General features: G+C 37.4%; 3 protein-coding genes across 6 annotated transcripts in view; 1 reads left to right on the top strand and 2 right to left on the bottom strand.

Annotated features, from left to right (window-relative positions):
* Nucleotides 1–3,355: 3,355 nt before the first annotated feature.
* LOC111445284 (tubby-like F-box protein 8) lies at nucleotides 3,356–8,407 on the bottom strand. 4 transcript variants are annotated; one of them, XM_023083569.1, is made up of 5 exons: nucleotides 8,305–8,407; nucleotides 6,016–6,458; nucleotides 5,350–5,437; nucleotides 4,291–4,423; nucleotides 3,356–4,219 (listed from the first exon to the last, which is right to left on the bottom strand). In XM_023083569.1, exons 2-5 carry the CDS (start codon nucleotides 6,361–6,363, stop codon nucleotides 3,478–3,480), a joined length of 1,311 nt encoding a protein of 436 aa, XP_022939337.1. In that variant the 5' UTR covers nucleotides 6,364–6,458; nucleotides 8,305–8,407; the 3' UTR covers nucleotides 3,356–3,477. The 4 variants fall into 4 exon arrangements, with proteins under 4 accessions (XP_022939337.1, XP_022939339.1, XP_022939338.1 ...); XM_023083571.1 differs by having other exon boundaries at nucleotides 6,016–6,469; nucleotides 8,305–8,390; XM_023083570.1 differs by lacking the exon at nucleotides 8,305–8,407 and adding an exon at nucleotides 7,897–8,261.
* Nucleotides 8,408–13,156: 4,749 nt separating this feature from the next.
* Nucleotides 13,157–15,412, bottom strand: LOC111445294. The gene has a single exon (XM_023083588.1). The coding sequence runs from the start codon at nucleotides 14,771–14,773 to the stop codon at nucleotides 13,448–13,450; it is 1,326 nt and encodes a 441-aa protein (XP_022939356.1). The 5' UTR covers nucleotides 14,774–15,412; the 3' UTR covers nucleotides 13,157–13,447.
* A 627-nt stretch (nucleotides 15,413–16,039) lies between these two features.
* The window catches only part of LOC111445386 (sm-like protein LSM3A), a 2,249-nt gene continuing 1,969 nt past the window's right edge, over nucleotides 16,040–16,319 (top strand). The window contains exon 1 of the mRNA XM_023083734.1: nucleotides 16,040–16,256. Coding sequence (XP_022939502.1) covers nucleotides 16,140–16,256 — 117 coding nt within the window. The 5' untranslated portion in view covers nucleotides 16,040–16,139. The remainder of the gene's footprint in view (nucleotides 16,257–16,319) is intronic.

The following is a 16,319-nucleotide window of genomic DNA, read 5'->3' on the forward strand; positions in this document are numbered from 1 at the left end:
ACATGCTTGGAGTTGAAACAGAGATCCCCAGCATTCTGAGGCATTGCTTTCTACCTTCAATCGTGTCGCTATGCTTACTGTTGGGTTCTGCGTCGACTCCGCCATGGATGAGAAGGCGAAAACTAGAAGACATGTGAGAATGAAGAGGTTTGGAAGGTAGGCCATTTGGTAATGGATGACAAGGAAGCTAAGTTTCTTTGTTTGCTAGTGTTTTCTGTAGTGTAGGGTTTATATAGGGAAGGATTCTGTTTATTTTCTGTACTTGTGGAAAAATGAAGGGATTTGGTTTATTTATGAAGTGAAGTTGATGAGTTTATGTAACTCCCCATTATAAGTGGTGCCCTCTAATTAATTATCTTTAACTGCTAATTAATCCCTCCTTCCTTTCAGCTTCTCAACCTTTCAACTTTTGCTACTTTTAAGAGCATTGAATTGTAATTTTGAGCCGTTGTAGGATTCAAGATCGAACAACAGTCAATCTCCAAGATGATAATGAGTGTTTTATCTACTAAATTATACTCGAATTGAATTCAACCATTGCAGGATGGAAAATCGAACCACTGTTTGTAACAGCTCAAGCAGCCCACCATAGCAGATACGGTTCTCTTTGGACTTTTCTTTTCAGGTTCCCTCTTAAGATTTTTAAAATGCATTCGTTAGGGAAAGATTTACACACCTTTGTAAAGAATGGTTTGTTCTTCTCCCCAATCGACGTGGGATCTCATGATCTACTCTCCCAGAGATCTCACATCAATTGGGGAGGAGAACGAAACATTTTTTATACGGGTGAGGAAACCTCTCCCTATCAGATGCGTTTTAAAAACCTTAAGAAGAAGCATGAAAAAAAAAACGCAAAAAAGGACAATATCTGCTAGCAGTGAACTTGAGTTGTTATACAGTCAATCTTTGAGAAGTTGTACTCAAATTGCCAGTAATTAGAGCAAAGTAAAAGATCTGATTATCGATTTTCTTTTCAGGTTTTCCCTTAAGATTTTTAAGGCACATTTGTTAGAGAAAGATTTTCACACCTTTATAAAGAATGTTTCGTTCTTCTCCCTAATCGATGTGGGATCTCACGATCTACTCTCCCATAGATCTCACATCAGTTGGGGAGGATAACGAAACGTTTTTTTTATAGGGGTGAGGAAACCTCTCCCAAAGGAAAAGCGCAAATAGGACAATATCTGCTAGCAGTGAACTTGAGTTGTTATATAGTCAATCTTTGAGAAGCTGTACTCGAATCGACAGTAATTAGAGCAGAGTAAAAGATCCCAGATCCCATTATCGAATTTTTATATGTTAATTGGTACCTTATCGTTAATTGAAACAGAAAGTTTCTCTCGTTATATCCAATAATTATCATTAATTGTATCGGAAGGTACAAAACGCCTCTTGGGGTTTTAATTTAATCATGATTATTGCTTCACGCTTACCAATATGTTAATCAATATATCATATCTGTGAGATAATTGAGTTGTTTAATTTAAAAAAGATTAATGGAGCTCATATGCATCACCTTTTAACAAATTTATACCAAAAAACTATGTAAAGGCAAGTTTGCATTACCAAAAAATATATTAATGAATTAATTTATGTTAATTAAACACCATTATTATCACTAATGAACATTTAATTCTCTCTCTAAATCATGGGTTATTGCCCACCATCTCCCTCTATTTAAAATCAATCTTATTTGGGGGATTTGATCTTAAAGAATCAAACTTTATTTTGTTTCAGATTATAATACATATAATTTTGTAATAATTACATTATATTAAAAAAAAAAATAAAACCCAATATTTGGTATATAAATTCATGTGTTAGAGAGAAAGAGAGCTATTTTGTGGGAATCCATGGAGGAAGAACCGCCATTGAAGAGGAAACTGAGAACCCCACCATGAAAATTAGGGCAAAGAAGGTGAAGAAGATGAAGAAGAAGAAGATTGAAGGTTGAATGATTTGAATTTAGGGTGGATATTTGTATATGGTGCTCACTTCTCGTAAGTCTGTCACAATATTTCTTGTATATATGTTTTATTATATAGTTTATTTACTCGTTACTTGTATTTGAATTACTCAATGATTTTTTTCGACCATCGAGTACATGTTAATTATTGTTGAGTTATGCTTACTTTGACTACCCAATGAAAAAAAATTGAATAACATTTCGACTATTACACACAGTTATATACGTTGGAAACGTGGTTTAGTATTATAAATGCAACATCTTTAAGAACGTGAAGATGAGTAAAGAATAAGTTAAATTACAAGTTTAGTGTATGAATGTTTAAAAAATATTTATAGAACAATTTGTAGATCTACTCGACATAAAATTTAAAGTTTAGAGTTCTATTAGACATAAAATTTAAATTTTTTGATTCATAGATCAGTTCATTTTTTAAAATTTTGAAATTTTTTTATTGATAGATTAGTTCATTTTTTTTTTATATGTTAGAAATGTATGATCTCGAAAATCTCGAAATTTGAGTGTTATTAAGATTTGAAAAAATGGGTCACATTTGATTGCTATATTTTAATACCATAATTTGTAATCATTAATCTTAATAAATTAGTTAGATTGGCAACATATTCTTCATTATTTAGATAGTAAAAGTTAACAATAATCATCATTATATTAAAATAATTTTTAATAAGCACTTATTTTTTTTATTTTGAGTTTAATACGGGTCGAGCAAGAGATCGAGCTATCAAGCTTTAGAAAAATAATTCATGTCTTAATCTCTCGAGCATGTTTGGAATTACGCTTTCTGTGAAATTCCACATTGGTTGGACAAGGGAACGAAACATCTCTTATGAGAGTGTAGAAATCTTAACCATGAGGCTGATAATGATACGCAACGAGGTAAAACGGACAATATCGATTAGCAATGGGTTTGAGCTATTACAAATCGTATTAGAGCCAGATACTGGGCGATGTGCCAGCAAGGACGCTGGACCCCCCAAAGCAGTGGATTGTGAGATCCCACGTTAGTTGGAAAGAGGAACAAAACATTCCTTATAAGGACGTAGAAATCTCTCCCTAGTAGACACATTTTAAAATCGTGAAGCTAACAGCGATACATAACAGACTAAAGCAGACAATATATATTAGTGATGGGTTTGGGCTATTACAAATGGTATCAGAGTTAGACATCGGGCGGTGTGCCAGGGAAGACGCTAGGCCCCAAAGAAGGGTGGATTGTGAGATCCCACATCAATTGGAGGGAGAAACAAAACATTTCTTATAAGAGTGTAGAAATCTCACCCTAATAAACGCGTTTTAAAACAGTTAAGCTGATGGCAACACGTAACGAGCTAAAGCGGACAATATCAGTTAGCAATGAGTTGAGTTTGAGAGAGGCGGAAAGAAATGGTTCTAATTCTTTGCAGTGAGTGAGAGTTTCTAATTTGATACAACAAAGTGCATTCAAATCACATAATCCTGTTTCTTCTTTAGTGTTGGGTGTCTTTCTTGGTCTATTCACATGCCAATTTAGTGTCAAAGCTGCTGAGACATATTGCAAAAGCCTGGAATGCCGACAGTGGATATCGATAATCCATCGTAAACATGTCCTTACTGACCTTTCCGAACTGAAGAATGATCTTGTCGTGGTCGGAATGCGTAGGTTGGGCGGGCTGTGGAGGTGCCTGTGATGCTGCTGCTGCTGCCGCCGCCACTTCTGCACCAGCTGAGGTTGCAGCAATCAGCTGAAAGTTCTTGACCGATGCAACCGTCACCCTCCCACGAAAATTGAGACACCAACACTGCAACTGCTCGTGCCATCTAGGCGCCTTGTTCCGAAGAACCAAGGGTCGATCCTTCCCCTCGCTATCTTCGTTAGCAACCATTCCTGCAACATCAGAGAAGCGGGAGCTGCTGAACTCGGTGGAATGATCGATCGACTTGGAGAATGACATGCTACGAAATGAGTCTTCGAGGGGGCGAGGATTGAGCTCGGGCTGGCCTGGAACCGAACAACCTGGCTCAAGAGATGAATTGGGGATTGAGTACATGGTGCAGTTCATCCTCCGGGGTCCCCTTGTACCTAATACGTTCAACTCGTATGCAATTTGTGCAATGCTGTAGCTTCCAGCTGGGACCTTCGGCGAGACCTTTTTCGAGTAAAATCTTCGGCTTCGGCCAAGCGTCGGGATTTGGTTGCTGTTGTAAGGAGGCTGTGTATCATATATAATGAACTTGGTTCCCAGAAAATTTGATCTGAAATAGAACCAACCACAGTTCAGTTACATATAATGAACTTGACAATTGAAGGTTCATCAGCAGCATACCTTAGCTTTCCGATATAACCATTGCTCGATCTTGATATATCGTCCGCGGCTAACGATATAACGTACTCCGTAGAAGTAGTTCGCCTCGTTCTTTTTGCAGAAAGAAGAAATTTCCCATTTTCAACAAGTAAAGCTGCATGATTATGCAATGGTTTAATGTTCAAAACATAACTAAAGGAAATCCTAACACGGAAGCGGTTTTCGTCAAGCCAAACAGAAGTTCAAATGTTCGAATCAGTCAACTTATTTCTCATATTAGAGTTTCGTGGTAAGAACTCGATAGTACGAGCAGGCAAAACTTGTATAAACGTTCAGTTTCTTATTGAAGACCGACATGACAATTCTCCACGATCATGTTACAGTTCTCACAGAAAAAGCTCGTTCCTTTTCAAATGTACAAGTAAAATTGGCTTTGAGTCATGCCCGAGACTTTCTCAAGCTTCGTTTATGTGAGATCCCACATCAGATGAGGAGGAAAACAAAACATTCTTTTATAAGGATTTAGAAACTTCTCCCAAACAGACGCGTTTTAAAAACCTTGAGGGGAAGCCCGAAAGAAAAAGCTTAAAGTAGACAATATTTGCTAGTGGTGGACTTGGGCTGTTACAAATGGTTTAGAACCAGACATTGAGCGATGCACCAGCCTCCTAGAGGCTGAGTCACGAAGGGGAGTAGACATAAGGCGGTGTGCCAGTAAGGATGTTGGGCCACGAAGGGTGTGATTGGAGAAGGGAACGAGTGCCAGTGAGGACGTTGGGCCCCGAAGGGGGTAGACTGTGAGATCCCACATTGGTTGGAGAGGAGAACGAAACATTCTTTATGAGGATGTGGAAACTTCTCCCTAACAGACACATTTTAAAAACCTTGAGGGGATGCTCGAAAGGGAAAACCCAGATAAGACAATATCTGCTAGCGATGGGCTTGGGCCGTTACAGTTTCGATATTAACCCGTGACCGTGCTAAGCCCAGGGATAGAATGCAGCAAAGCAACAAGGAATTTAAGTTCATAATTGTAGAAAATAAAAGAAAGATTCTGCATAGTTAAGAAAACGAGCTTACCAGGACTAAGGCAAAGATAAAGATGATAAGTCAAATTAGATTTGTTCCTCTTGATAAAGCATTGAATAGTGCCATCACGTGGCCCAGGCTGCAAACAAAAAAGTGCATATCAGCATGGTTAAGCTATAGATTAGTGCACATCGCCATATAGACATTGAGCAGTCAAGCATACACGCATGGTCCGAGCACGACCAAGAACGTGGCAATCCAACACTCTAATTGTAACAGCCAAGCCCACTGCTAGCAAATATTGTCTTCTTTAGACTTTCTCTTCTGGGCTTCCTCTCAAGGTTTTAATACTCAAGGTTTTAAAACGCGTCTGCTAGGGAGAGATTTCCACACACTTATAAGGGATGGTTCGTTCCCCTCTCCAACCGATGTGGGATCACTGGGCGGTGTGCCAGCGAGGACGCTGGCTCCGTTGTGAGATCCCACATCATTTGGAGAGGAGAACGAAGCATTCCTTATAAGGGTGAAGAAACCTATCCCTAACCGATGCGTTTTAAGAACCTTGAAGGGAAGCCCGAAAGGGAAAGTCCAAAGAGGACAATATCTGCTAGCGGTGGGCTTAGGATGTTACAATTAGAGTGTGAAGTACACAGAACAGAATAATTATTCTACATGAACATTGCTTCGCAGCCATTAAAAAGAAAACCATCTACCGACCTGCTTCAAGGCGATCGGGAACGTAATTTTCCCAGAGAACTCAGGACTTTTGACCATTTCTTTACACATATCCCTCCATGACCTACACACAGCAGCACAAGCAACAACATTTCTCCGAGAAGGCCAAGTATTCTCACTAGCCTCCAGTCTTCGAACCACATCGCACAATAACTCGGGCGGAAGGCTAGCCCATCGACTAGTCTGAATTAGCAGAGGTTCATCATGAAACTCATGAACTGGTCCATGAGATTTACCCCTGGAATTTCCAGACAGCCTCACCTCAAAACTACGCCTCGATAAGCTTCCAAATCCATCCCGCACATCACGAAGTATGCTTCGGAATGACATCTACCCCGTTCGACAAAAGGCGCCTAGTAGTGTTAATGTAGCGTCGAGGAGAGGGTACGAACAAAAAGGTGCTTGAAGGATGACCAGAACTCCATCTGCAAATCCACTGAACATTGATTGGTTTCCATCTGCTATACTTAATAAGCAAGAAAGAAAAGGAAGGAGAGATATATAGTAAAGCAAAAAGCAAGGAAAGAAGATTCTTCAAAAGAACATAAAGCAAACATCACATGGACCTAAAGCGCATAAAATACCGCTCTTTTGTTGGTTCTATCTTTTGTAACAAACTACTTGATATCAAACTTTCTCTATACTAACATAATATTCAAATATGGAATCTTATTACCACAAAGAACCATACTAATACTCATGAACAATCCAAAAAATCCATGGAAAAAGGTGCATCCAGCACGATATCGTGAAGTTTCCCGAGCCTGTTTGATTAGTCAACACTAATTCCGGATAAGAACTTTCCTAGAGACTGAAGTGTAACAGCCCAAGCCTACCGCTAGCCGATGTTGTTCACTTGAGCCCGTTACTTATCGCTTGAAGTCTTATGGTTTTAAAATGTGTCTGCTAGGGAGAGGTTTCCACACCCTTATGAGGAATGCTTCGTTTCTCTCTCCAAATGATGTGGGATCTCACAATCCACCCCACTTGGGGGTCCAACGTACTCGTTGGCACACTGCTTAGTGTCTGGCTTTGATACCATTTGTAACAGCTCAAGCTCACTACTAGCTGATATTGTCCGATTTGGCTCGTTACGTATCCTCATCAACCTCACGATTCTAAAACGCGTCTAATAGGGAGAGGTTTCCACATGCTTATGAGGAATGCTTCGTTCCCTCTCCGATCGATGTGAGATCTCACAATCTACCCCTCTTGAGGGTCCAACGTCCTCGCTGACACACCGCTTAGTGTCTGGTTCACTCTGATACCATTTGTAATAGCTCATGCCCACCGCTAGCTGATATTGTCCGCTTTGGCCCGTTACGTTTCGCCGTCGGCCTCACGATTTTAAAACACAACTGCTAGAGAGAGGTTTCCACACCCTTGTGAGAAATGCTTCGTTCCCTCTCCAACCGAGGTGGGATCTCACAATCCATCCCCTTTGGGAGTCCAAAGTCCTCTCTGATACCATTTGTAATAGCTCAAGCTCACCGCTAGCCAATATTGTCCACTTTGGCCCGTTACGTATCGCCATCAGCCTCACAGTTTTAAAACGCATCTACTAGGGAGAGGTTTCCACACCCTTACCAGGAATACTTCGTTCTCCTCACCAACCGATGTGGGATCTCACATGAAGAGTCCAGTAAACTTCAACATTCAGTTTTGTGTCCTTTACTTCGATTCAACTCGATAATCCGAAGAAAGTAACGAAAAATATAAAGATGAACTGAAAAAAAGAACTGGGAAATGAACAATCTGATTCTAAACACTGATCAAATAAACTAGGAAGAACAAGTGCAAAAAAACAAGCCAAAAACACTAAAGAACAACCCTAAATGATACTCAAAATACAAAGAGTTTTACCACTAAATCTCCCACAGATCGATAAGGAACACAGGAGCCTTCCAATGAAACACAGCAACAATGCTATCATCTAAACACAAACTAAATCCAACACAGAATTCCAATAAAATTGAAACAAAATGGGGTTAGATTTCAGAAAGTGTTGGATGAACATGAAAAGCCACAAAAAGCAAAAGCACTAAGGAAATTTTTGGAATCATTGCTCCACCAAGAGGATAGGGGCAGGACCCATTTGAAGATAACCCACTAAGAACCTCCACGAACAAGAATCACTCAACAAAATTAATTGATAGCAACAAACACAAGAAATTGATATAAAAAACTCCCTGATTAGAACAAAAACAACACAGAATCGAAGCGATGAATATGTTCAGAGGGCGGCCATGGTTCGAACCGAAAGCTACTTACCGTTTCTTCTTTAGCTACGAGGGAACCCAGAAGAGCCACAACTTTTTGGTCCTCTGTTCTCTCTCTTCGAGACCAGACTTCCAATCGAGCCCATGAACTGTGTTCTCTTTTTGGTCCTCTGTTCTCTTAAATCGAGCCCATGAACTGTGTATGTCCACAATTAAATAATAAAGTTTCTTCTTTTAATTACTTTATTGTCGTTCTTGTTTAATTAAACAATTCAATTCCTCTCAATTTAAATTTTTATTAAGACCTTTATTAAATTTAAGATTTTGGGTTTTGTTATAAAATATTTTGGATTTTTTAATTTAAAAGCTTACAAAATAAAACTCATAAATACTAGTTTCATATTTGAATTTTTGGTATCGGTTAGGATCTCTATTTTACGAGCCCCTGTGTCTCCTATGTGGTAAACATGGGGACGAAAAAAACGAGAGAGATGAGGTTTCTTTGGCTTTTGGCATAACGGGCCTCTGGTAGGAGGCTTATACCGATGGATAGTTGACTCATTAGTAGAGCGCACCCATAATAATTGGGTCATTGAACCCCGGTTACGAGTGCTCTTAGCCACATGTCTAATTCAAATTTTGTTATCGATCATTACAAAATAAGAAGAAAAAAAATATATTTTAAATTTATATAATAATCTAAACGAGGAAGGAAACAATTTATTACGTATCTTAAAGAAATAAATGAAAAATAGTGACGACATATCAAGATAGAGATAATATATATATATATAAGTGAGATAATATATGAATAAAAAATAAAAGTGAGAAATAAAAAAAGGGTAGTTGAAGAAATAATTCTCTTAAATATATCGTTTCTGGATACGAATTTACGTTTTTAACCTTGGACAGTTGACAGTTAAACCGAGGCCATCGTCCGTTAGCTGGCAAAACAGAAGTTGGGAGAGTAAGGGCAGAGAGGGAATTGCACATTTGTCTCATTTTCAAAACTAACGGCTAACTAACAGCACGTTACGTCGTAAACGGCGTTAGAGCAGGTGGGGCCTAGGGGAGGAAGCAGTTATCAAGTACGTGGCAGATCAATGTTTTTTCTGTGTGGAAGGATCTATTTATCGTTCATTTGACGAAGGATGACGTCATATAGTTAATCATACGGTCATTAATCTACGTGGAGGGCAATAATAAAATAAAACCCTTTTTTCGCCGACGTATTTTAAAATTTTATTTTCTTTTTTTCCTGTTTCTTTAAAATACTCTCTCTCTTTTATGTAATTTAATTTATATATTTAAATAGGGTCTTTTATTTTTAATAAATTTTAAATAATAATATTAAAAAAAAAAAAAAAAAAAGTGGGACCCACGTTGGACCTTTGGCTAAATATAAAAATAAGAGAATATTAGCAAAACTACCCCACTAATTTTGGAAATTGACGTGGGGCATGCGGGTTGATGTGAAATGACAAGAGTGCCCAAAGCATGCTAGGCACGTGGGTGCTGACAGTGAGTGAAGGATCAAGGGTATGGATGGAATTGCGTTGGGAAATGGATTCAGTGTCAGCTGAAAACAAGGACTAAACCATAATTTCAGTGAATATCGACACCTTCTATTCCATCTACTTCTTCTTATTTTATTTAAAGCACTCTAAATTAATAAATATAAAATTTCAGTGCCATAATATATAATAATACCCTACTTTTTTTTTTTAATAATTTCCTCAAATTTTAATTTTATTTTTTAATTCGTCAATTAATTTCCAGTTATTATATTATTTTTCCATTTTTATTTTATTTATTTCTAATCTATAAATAACAATTGACTGAACCTCCTATGAAAGTAGTAATTATTATAGAATCGAGTTGTCGAGTTGATAGTAGGTTAGACGATTACGAGATCTTTTGAAAATTTTTGTAACTGTCCGGACAAGAAGAACGTGCACCATGATGATTTTGATTGGCCATTTTGATGTGTGGACGTAACATTTGAGTAGAGTTATTTATATATATATATATATAAATAAAGTTGTAGGATAAGAATAGATTTATGTGTAATTTTAGTAAATTAAAAGTGTTACGTAATAATGAGTATGAAATTGAATGCTTTTATTTTTATTTTAATAAAAGAGGCATGAATTCTGGCTTTTTGGCAACTTTGACTTACTAAATTATTAGGGTATGGAGTGTCCAACAAGCTAAGTACAAAATTCAATATACTTTTGATATCTAAATATAAAAGTATGTGTTACATAAATAAATAAATAAATAAATAGGAGGGGTACCTACGAAATTCTCCCAATTTAATTATTGTACTTTTTTCTATACATTTTTAACGTATGAAAAAATAAATTTGCCATATAGATCATAATCAATGCACGAAATAAAGAGGTCGATGTAAATGCAACTTAATGTTATCGGTAGATATTTAGAGATGTCCATTTTATTCGCATGGACCCACATTCAACTGGAAATTCCCTATATAAACGGAGAATGGGAGAGAGAGTGGGAAACATTTTTTTTTCTGTTAAATGAATGGGGCCAGCGAAGAGACTATATTCCCCGCCTGTTTATATATGTGTGTATGTGTATATATAGTAAATTATTTGTAACTATTAAATCCGTTGTAATATTGAAATTTAAATTTTTGTAGATTTTCTTAATGGTTAAATAGCGAATTTAAAATTTTAAAAATTATGTTGCTATTTGCTTCATAAATATATTGAATTAGGAATTTTTTTAATAAAGATAATAATATGAAAAACTTTAAAATAAATTAATTTTTTAAAAGAATAATAATAATAATAAATAAATAAATAAGACTCATGGAGAATCTAATCTTCGCAAAAATAAATGAGGAATTGGCAGGAATGGGAAATGAAATAAGTAGCGAGAATAGAGACGGGGAAGGCCTCATCCTCGCCCCGCCTCATGGACATCTCTATTAAGGTACTCATTTCTTTACAATTAAAGGGTCAAATCTCCATACTTTACATTTATCACACCAAGAACGTTACATCATATATGGAAAATATATTGAACCTACAATCTTTCGAAAAAAAACTCATCGAACCCCAAAATCTCTAAAAAAAAAAAGTATATTTTTTAGTTCAACAAAACGTGAAGATTCAAACATTTGACTTTTTAGCTAAAATTACAATACTGCAATCAGACGGACAACTTAAACGTCTTTAGGGAAGTAATCGAATTCATTAATTCATTTGACCGTACGAACGAGTATAGTAGGTGTTTAATGAAGGGTAGATGACAATGCATATGGGTCATTAAATAGGGGCATTTTGGGAATTACATATCTCTCTTATAAGATATCTTTAGGGACAAGTTTTGGTTTGTCACAAATACTATATTATATATACCATAATTTCATAATAATGATATTTATATAAACATAGACAAACTCCACTAACCAAGGAATATGTCTATATTTATGAATATGCCCTATGCTTTTGCCAGGAGAGTGAGCATATTAAATATTTTTTAGAATAAGGTCCCAACCTTGAATTAAAATAATATGTAAATTTCAAGTATATATTATTTTAATTATATACTTTTGGTGCCCATTATGATTAAAATAGACAAAAAGGGAAGAGCATTTAATACCTGCACCCCATGACCAATCTGTAGCTTTGAATGCTCCAGCTGAATACATCACACCAGGGTTTACCCTTCCTGCCGCCTTCCCATTGCTATGTGACCTGCTTCAACATCACAAACACAACAACACTCACCCCAGCTGAGGGGCTCATCTTTATGCATGTAACGGTTCGACCCTACCGCTAGCAGATATTGTCCTATTTGGACTTATAAAAAATGTTTCGTTCTCCTCCTAACCAATGTGGGATCTCACAATGCAGTTCATACTAACTCATAATTTTCAAGCATGGTCATCAAGGTTTGTAAAGTATGTGATTTGGGAGCTTCGACTTGTTCGAGCACCACCGTGCTTGTGTGTTTTTAAAATGGAACTCCGACGCTCACTCTCATGACACTTCAAGTGATAAAGTCAGCATTTCATGACTGTGTTATGGATGCAGCAAACAGTGCCAAGAACAGAAAATGTAACCTTGCACTAAACTATACTAATTCTTCCCACCTGTTAGTGTATTAACAACCAACGGAACCAGAACCTTAACATAACAGTCCAAGCTCACCGCTAGTAGATATTGTCCTATTTAGACTTTTCTTTTCGGATTTTTCCTCGAAATTTTTAAAACGCGTCTGCTAGGGAGAGGTTTCCACACTCGTATAAAGAATGTTTCATTTTCCTTCCCAACCGAAGTGGAATCTCACACCTGACAACTCCCAAACCAAAAAGGAACGACAAAATAAAGATATCTACATAAGAACATTTCTTAATGAGAATATAAGAATACAAGCAGTTGTTTCCAAAGCAAGAATTCCCAGAGCGAACGGGCGAGCTCGTAGCAGGGCTAGAAGTTACCGTGGATGATGGTGAAATGTGTTTGTATGATCAATATACATAAAAGGGAAAAACAACCTCAGAGTCAGAGATGCTACAACTTCTCTAAATCTAACATCCTCTCTATCTACAAAATGAAATTCATTCCACAACCATGGATCAAAACAAAAAAAAAAAATGAAATAGTTATCAAATGAGGCATTAATAACTCAAGACTTTTGTTCTTTCACGAAGCTTGAAGCCTCTTAGGGAATTAGAGGAGATGATCCATGAGCATAATGCACGGTGGAGCTACGAATATTTGACTATCGAAAACGTAAAATGAACAAAGAAAGCACCACGAAATCCATTGAGAGATGATAGTATGCAATTCTCCATTTAAAGAGCTCAATAATCCAGTAGAACATGTAATCAATCATCTGTATACTAGAGAATGACCAAAACTGTGGAATTAATTCAGAGAAATGGCATCAATTTGGCACATATCAACCATTCTTCATATTCCTCAACCACGACAGATTCCACATAAGTAAAGGAAAAACAGTGAAAAGCAGCCATTTGTATTGTCACCTTTCTAACTTTACATGCTAGATGAAGGCAATGTAAAAATACCCAAATAAAACTCTCATTACTCGCATAACCAGAAATATATAAACAACAGCAGCTCAATGATTCAAAGTAGTAGATTAATTGAAAGAAAATCTTCCAACCTGATAAACTTTGTTCGGATTATAGCAGCCGATCAATGAAATCCCGAGCCAATTTCCTTTTGCTTTAAGTCGAGTGCAATGCGCTCGTTTTCAAGCTTCATCCTCTCATTTACCATCCTCATTTTTTCCAACTCACGGTCCTTTTTCTTGTTGAATCTCTCCCACTTGAACTTCTGTTTCTCCAATTCCAACATTTCAACTTGAATTTGAAGCTTTTGATCTTCCAATTGGAGTAAACGAAGCTCCATCCACTGTTTTTGCGATGTTGAACCCTTCATACCTTCAGTTTCTAAGTGAGCTGTATCAGCTTGAGCAAACTGTGCTTGTGAGTGAGCATGAGAACTCAAGGATTTTCCACAGGCATGAGTATCATCATGGTCTTGGTCTCGTCTTAGCCTCTTCACTGAGCCTCCTAATACCCCGAATGATCGTCTATTGTCCCCATGAGGTGCAAAATTCTCCTCAAAATCATCACGTTCATCAGTTTCATCATGTTCGTTTTCATCAAAATCATCATTTTGGTGTCTCCTTGGCTCGTCATTATCGTGATCATCCCTTGCTCTAAAAGCCAGCTGCAAAGAACGCTGCAAAGCAGGATCATGGGGCAGATGAAGTCGATTCGAATTATGATAAGAACACATCTCTTCATAGAACAGTTGCTTCGAGTTTAAAATTTTTCTCACATCATCCTTCTCTTTATCTGTTAAATACTCAAGAAGATCAAGAAGTGCAGGGTTCTCAACAACCTTGCAAGAAGTGCCTCTCCCAATTATATCATTGAGCCTCTTATACCTCTTATTGAGATCATTAAACTTATCCTCACACTGCTGAGGTGAAACTTGATAGCCCCTTTCAGCCATGACTTTTGATATCAATTTCCATTTACCTTTCTTCTGTATTTGGCATTTCCTTCTTCCAGCCCCATCAAAATCTGAATTAATATCATCTCCTATATAAGACACTGCTGTAATCAGAAGCTTCACCATTTTATCCGTCCATTTCACGCGATGCCATACCGATCCCTTCTTCCCCTTACTCGTCTCATTATGACCATCAATACCATCCTCAGTAAAGCTCGGCTCTTCGTCACTAGCCGAGTTTTTACACCTTTCTCCCTTGTTATAATCTACCAAAGACATGGCATGGTCACAATTTTGTACAACTCCCATGGAAAGTGAAAATCCCTCCTGAATGGAAGGATTGGCCGCAGATCCCTGACGAGTATGAGGATGATGTTGTTGGTGTAAGGCGTGAGAGTGTTGTGCTTGGCTATGAACCTTAAAGGGTCCTTGCAAATCGAGACCTCCATAAGAGGTTCCTCCTGGAATCAACCCTCCTTGTGATAAATTACCTTCCATATATGTCAAAAGAACATTTTATCTCATACCCAAAAACGCATAGCCCAGAATCCTATTGTTCATATGAACCTTGAACTATTAAATCACCAATCATCCCTATTGATAAAGAATGGAAAAAAAGGCACGCCCAGGTCGAAATTTCCCCACTAGACAATGGGAAATTTCTTTCAAACAAACCCCATTTGGGCAGAAACCAAAAGAATCAAAAGAAACCCTTCAAACATGACTAAACCCATAATTAATAAGAGCGATTAAATCAGAAAAGGGGAAGATAAGAGCAAGAGCCCTTCAAAGCAAAGCGATGAACAAAGGAGTAAAAGCACTTATCTGACCAAAACCCAGAAAGGAGGAGGAGAGCGGAAGCAAGGCAAAGAGGTGAAGAGTAACAGATCCTGGCGCTAATTGGCTGTGCGTGGCGATCGAGAAAGGGAAAAGGGTCGNGAAGGAACCGATCGGAGTAGCCAATAGCAATGCGTAGGTTTTGTTTATACAGGTTCAATGAATGGGAGGATCCGGGGGGAGACATTATAAATTGACGTCACAAATCATGACAAAAACTGGATTCCTGCTATTGGGCTGTGTAAATCATAGGACATGTTTGAACAGCATCTCGTCTACTAGAATTAGCATCAGTTTTTTTTTTTCGATTTTGGCTGAACCCTCTGATTCCCGGGCCATTATTTTCCTGTTTTTCTACACTCAACTGCGTGTTAAAAAGCATTCCTTTAGGGGTAAACTTTTTGTCTTTCCCTTCCTTTTTTTTTTTTTTCCTTTTTTTTCCAGTTTAAAGGGGATTTTGTTTTTGTTTTATCTGACAATCACGTTTTCCATATCTTACTTCTAACCAATATTAGTATTCTTTAAGTTTAACTTTTCAAATTTTCAATAATATCCTTTCAAAAAAGTTAAAAGTATTCTTACTTCACTTTTAGTTCGGGATGAAAAAAAAATAACCATTTTATTTCAAGGAACGGTTGAACTTTCAAAATGATCTAAAATTCCATAAACCAACGGAACTCACGAAGTTTTCATTTAGTTGAACCTGATCTAATCTAAAAACGTGTGTCCCTAGGATGATGAACCCTCCTACGAATGTTATAAATCTTATTTTTTATACATTTTTTTAATGGAAAATCTAAATTTTGAGAGAGAATTTTTGGACCAATGATAAATTTTTTTGGATCCTTGTCGGGTCGGGTCGGGTCGGGTCGAAAGGAGAAATGATGATTTGTATTGGGCTATTGAGGCTGGCATTTTGGTTATGGACTGAAATTCGGTTTCGACCCAAACCGATGATTGTAGGGATGGGTGACTCATAAACCCCACTCTCTTCAGTTTGCGATTACAGAGCTTGGAGACAGCGGAAATGGCGACCGAGGAAGAAAGCACTGTTAAGGAGCCGTTGGATCTCATAAGGTTGAGTCTTGATGAGCGTATTTACGTCAAGCTCCGCTCTGATCGTGAACTCCGCGGCAAACTCCATGTACACTACCCAAATCCTGCTTCATTCCTTCTTCTTTTTTCCAGTTTTTTTTTTTTTTTTTTT

This window comes from Cucurbita moschata, unplaced genomic scaffold (genome assembly GCF_002738365.1).
Source record: "Cucurbita moschata cultivar Rifu unplaced genomic scaffold, Cmos_1.0 Cmo_Scf00007, whole genome shotgun sequence".
NCBI lineage: Eukaryota > Viridiplantae > Streptophyta > Magnoliopsida > Cucurbitales > Cucurbitaceae > Cucurbita > Cucurbita moschata.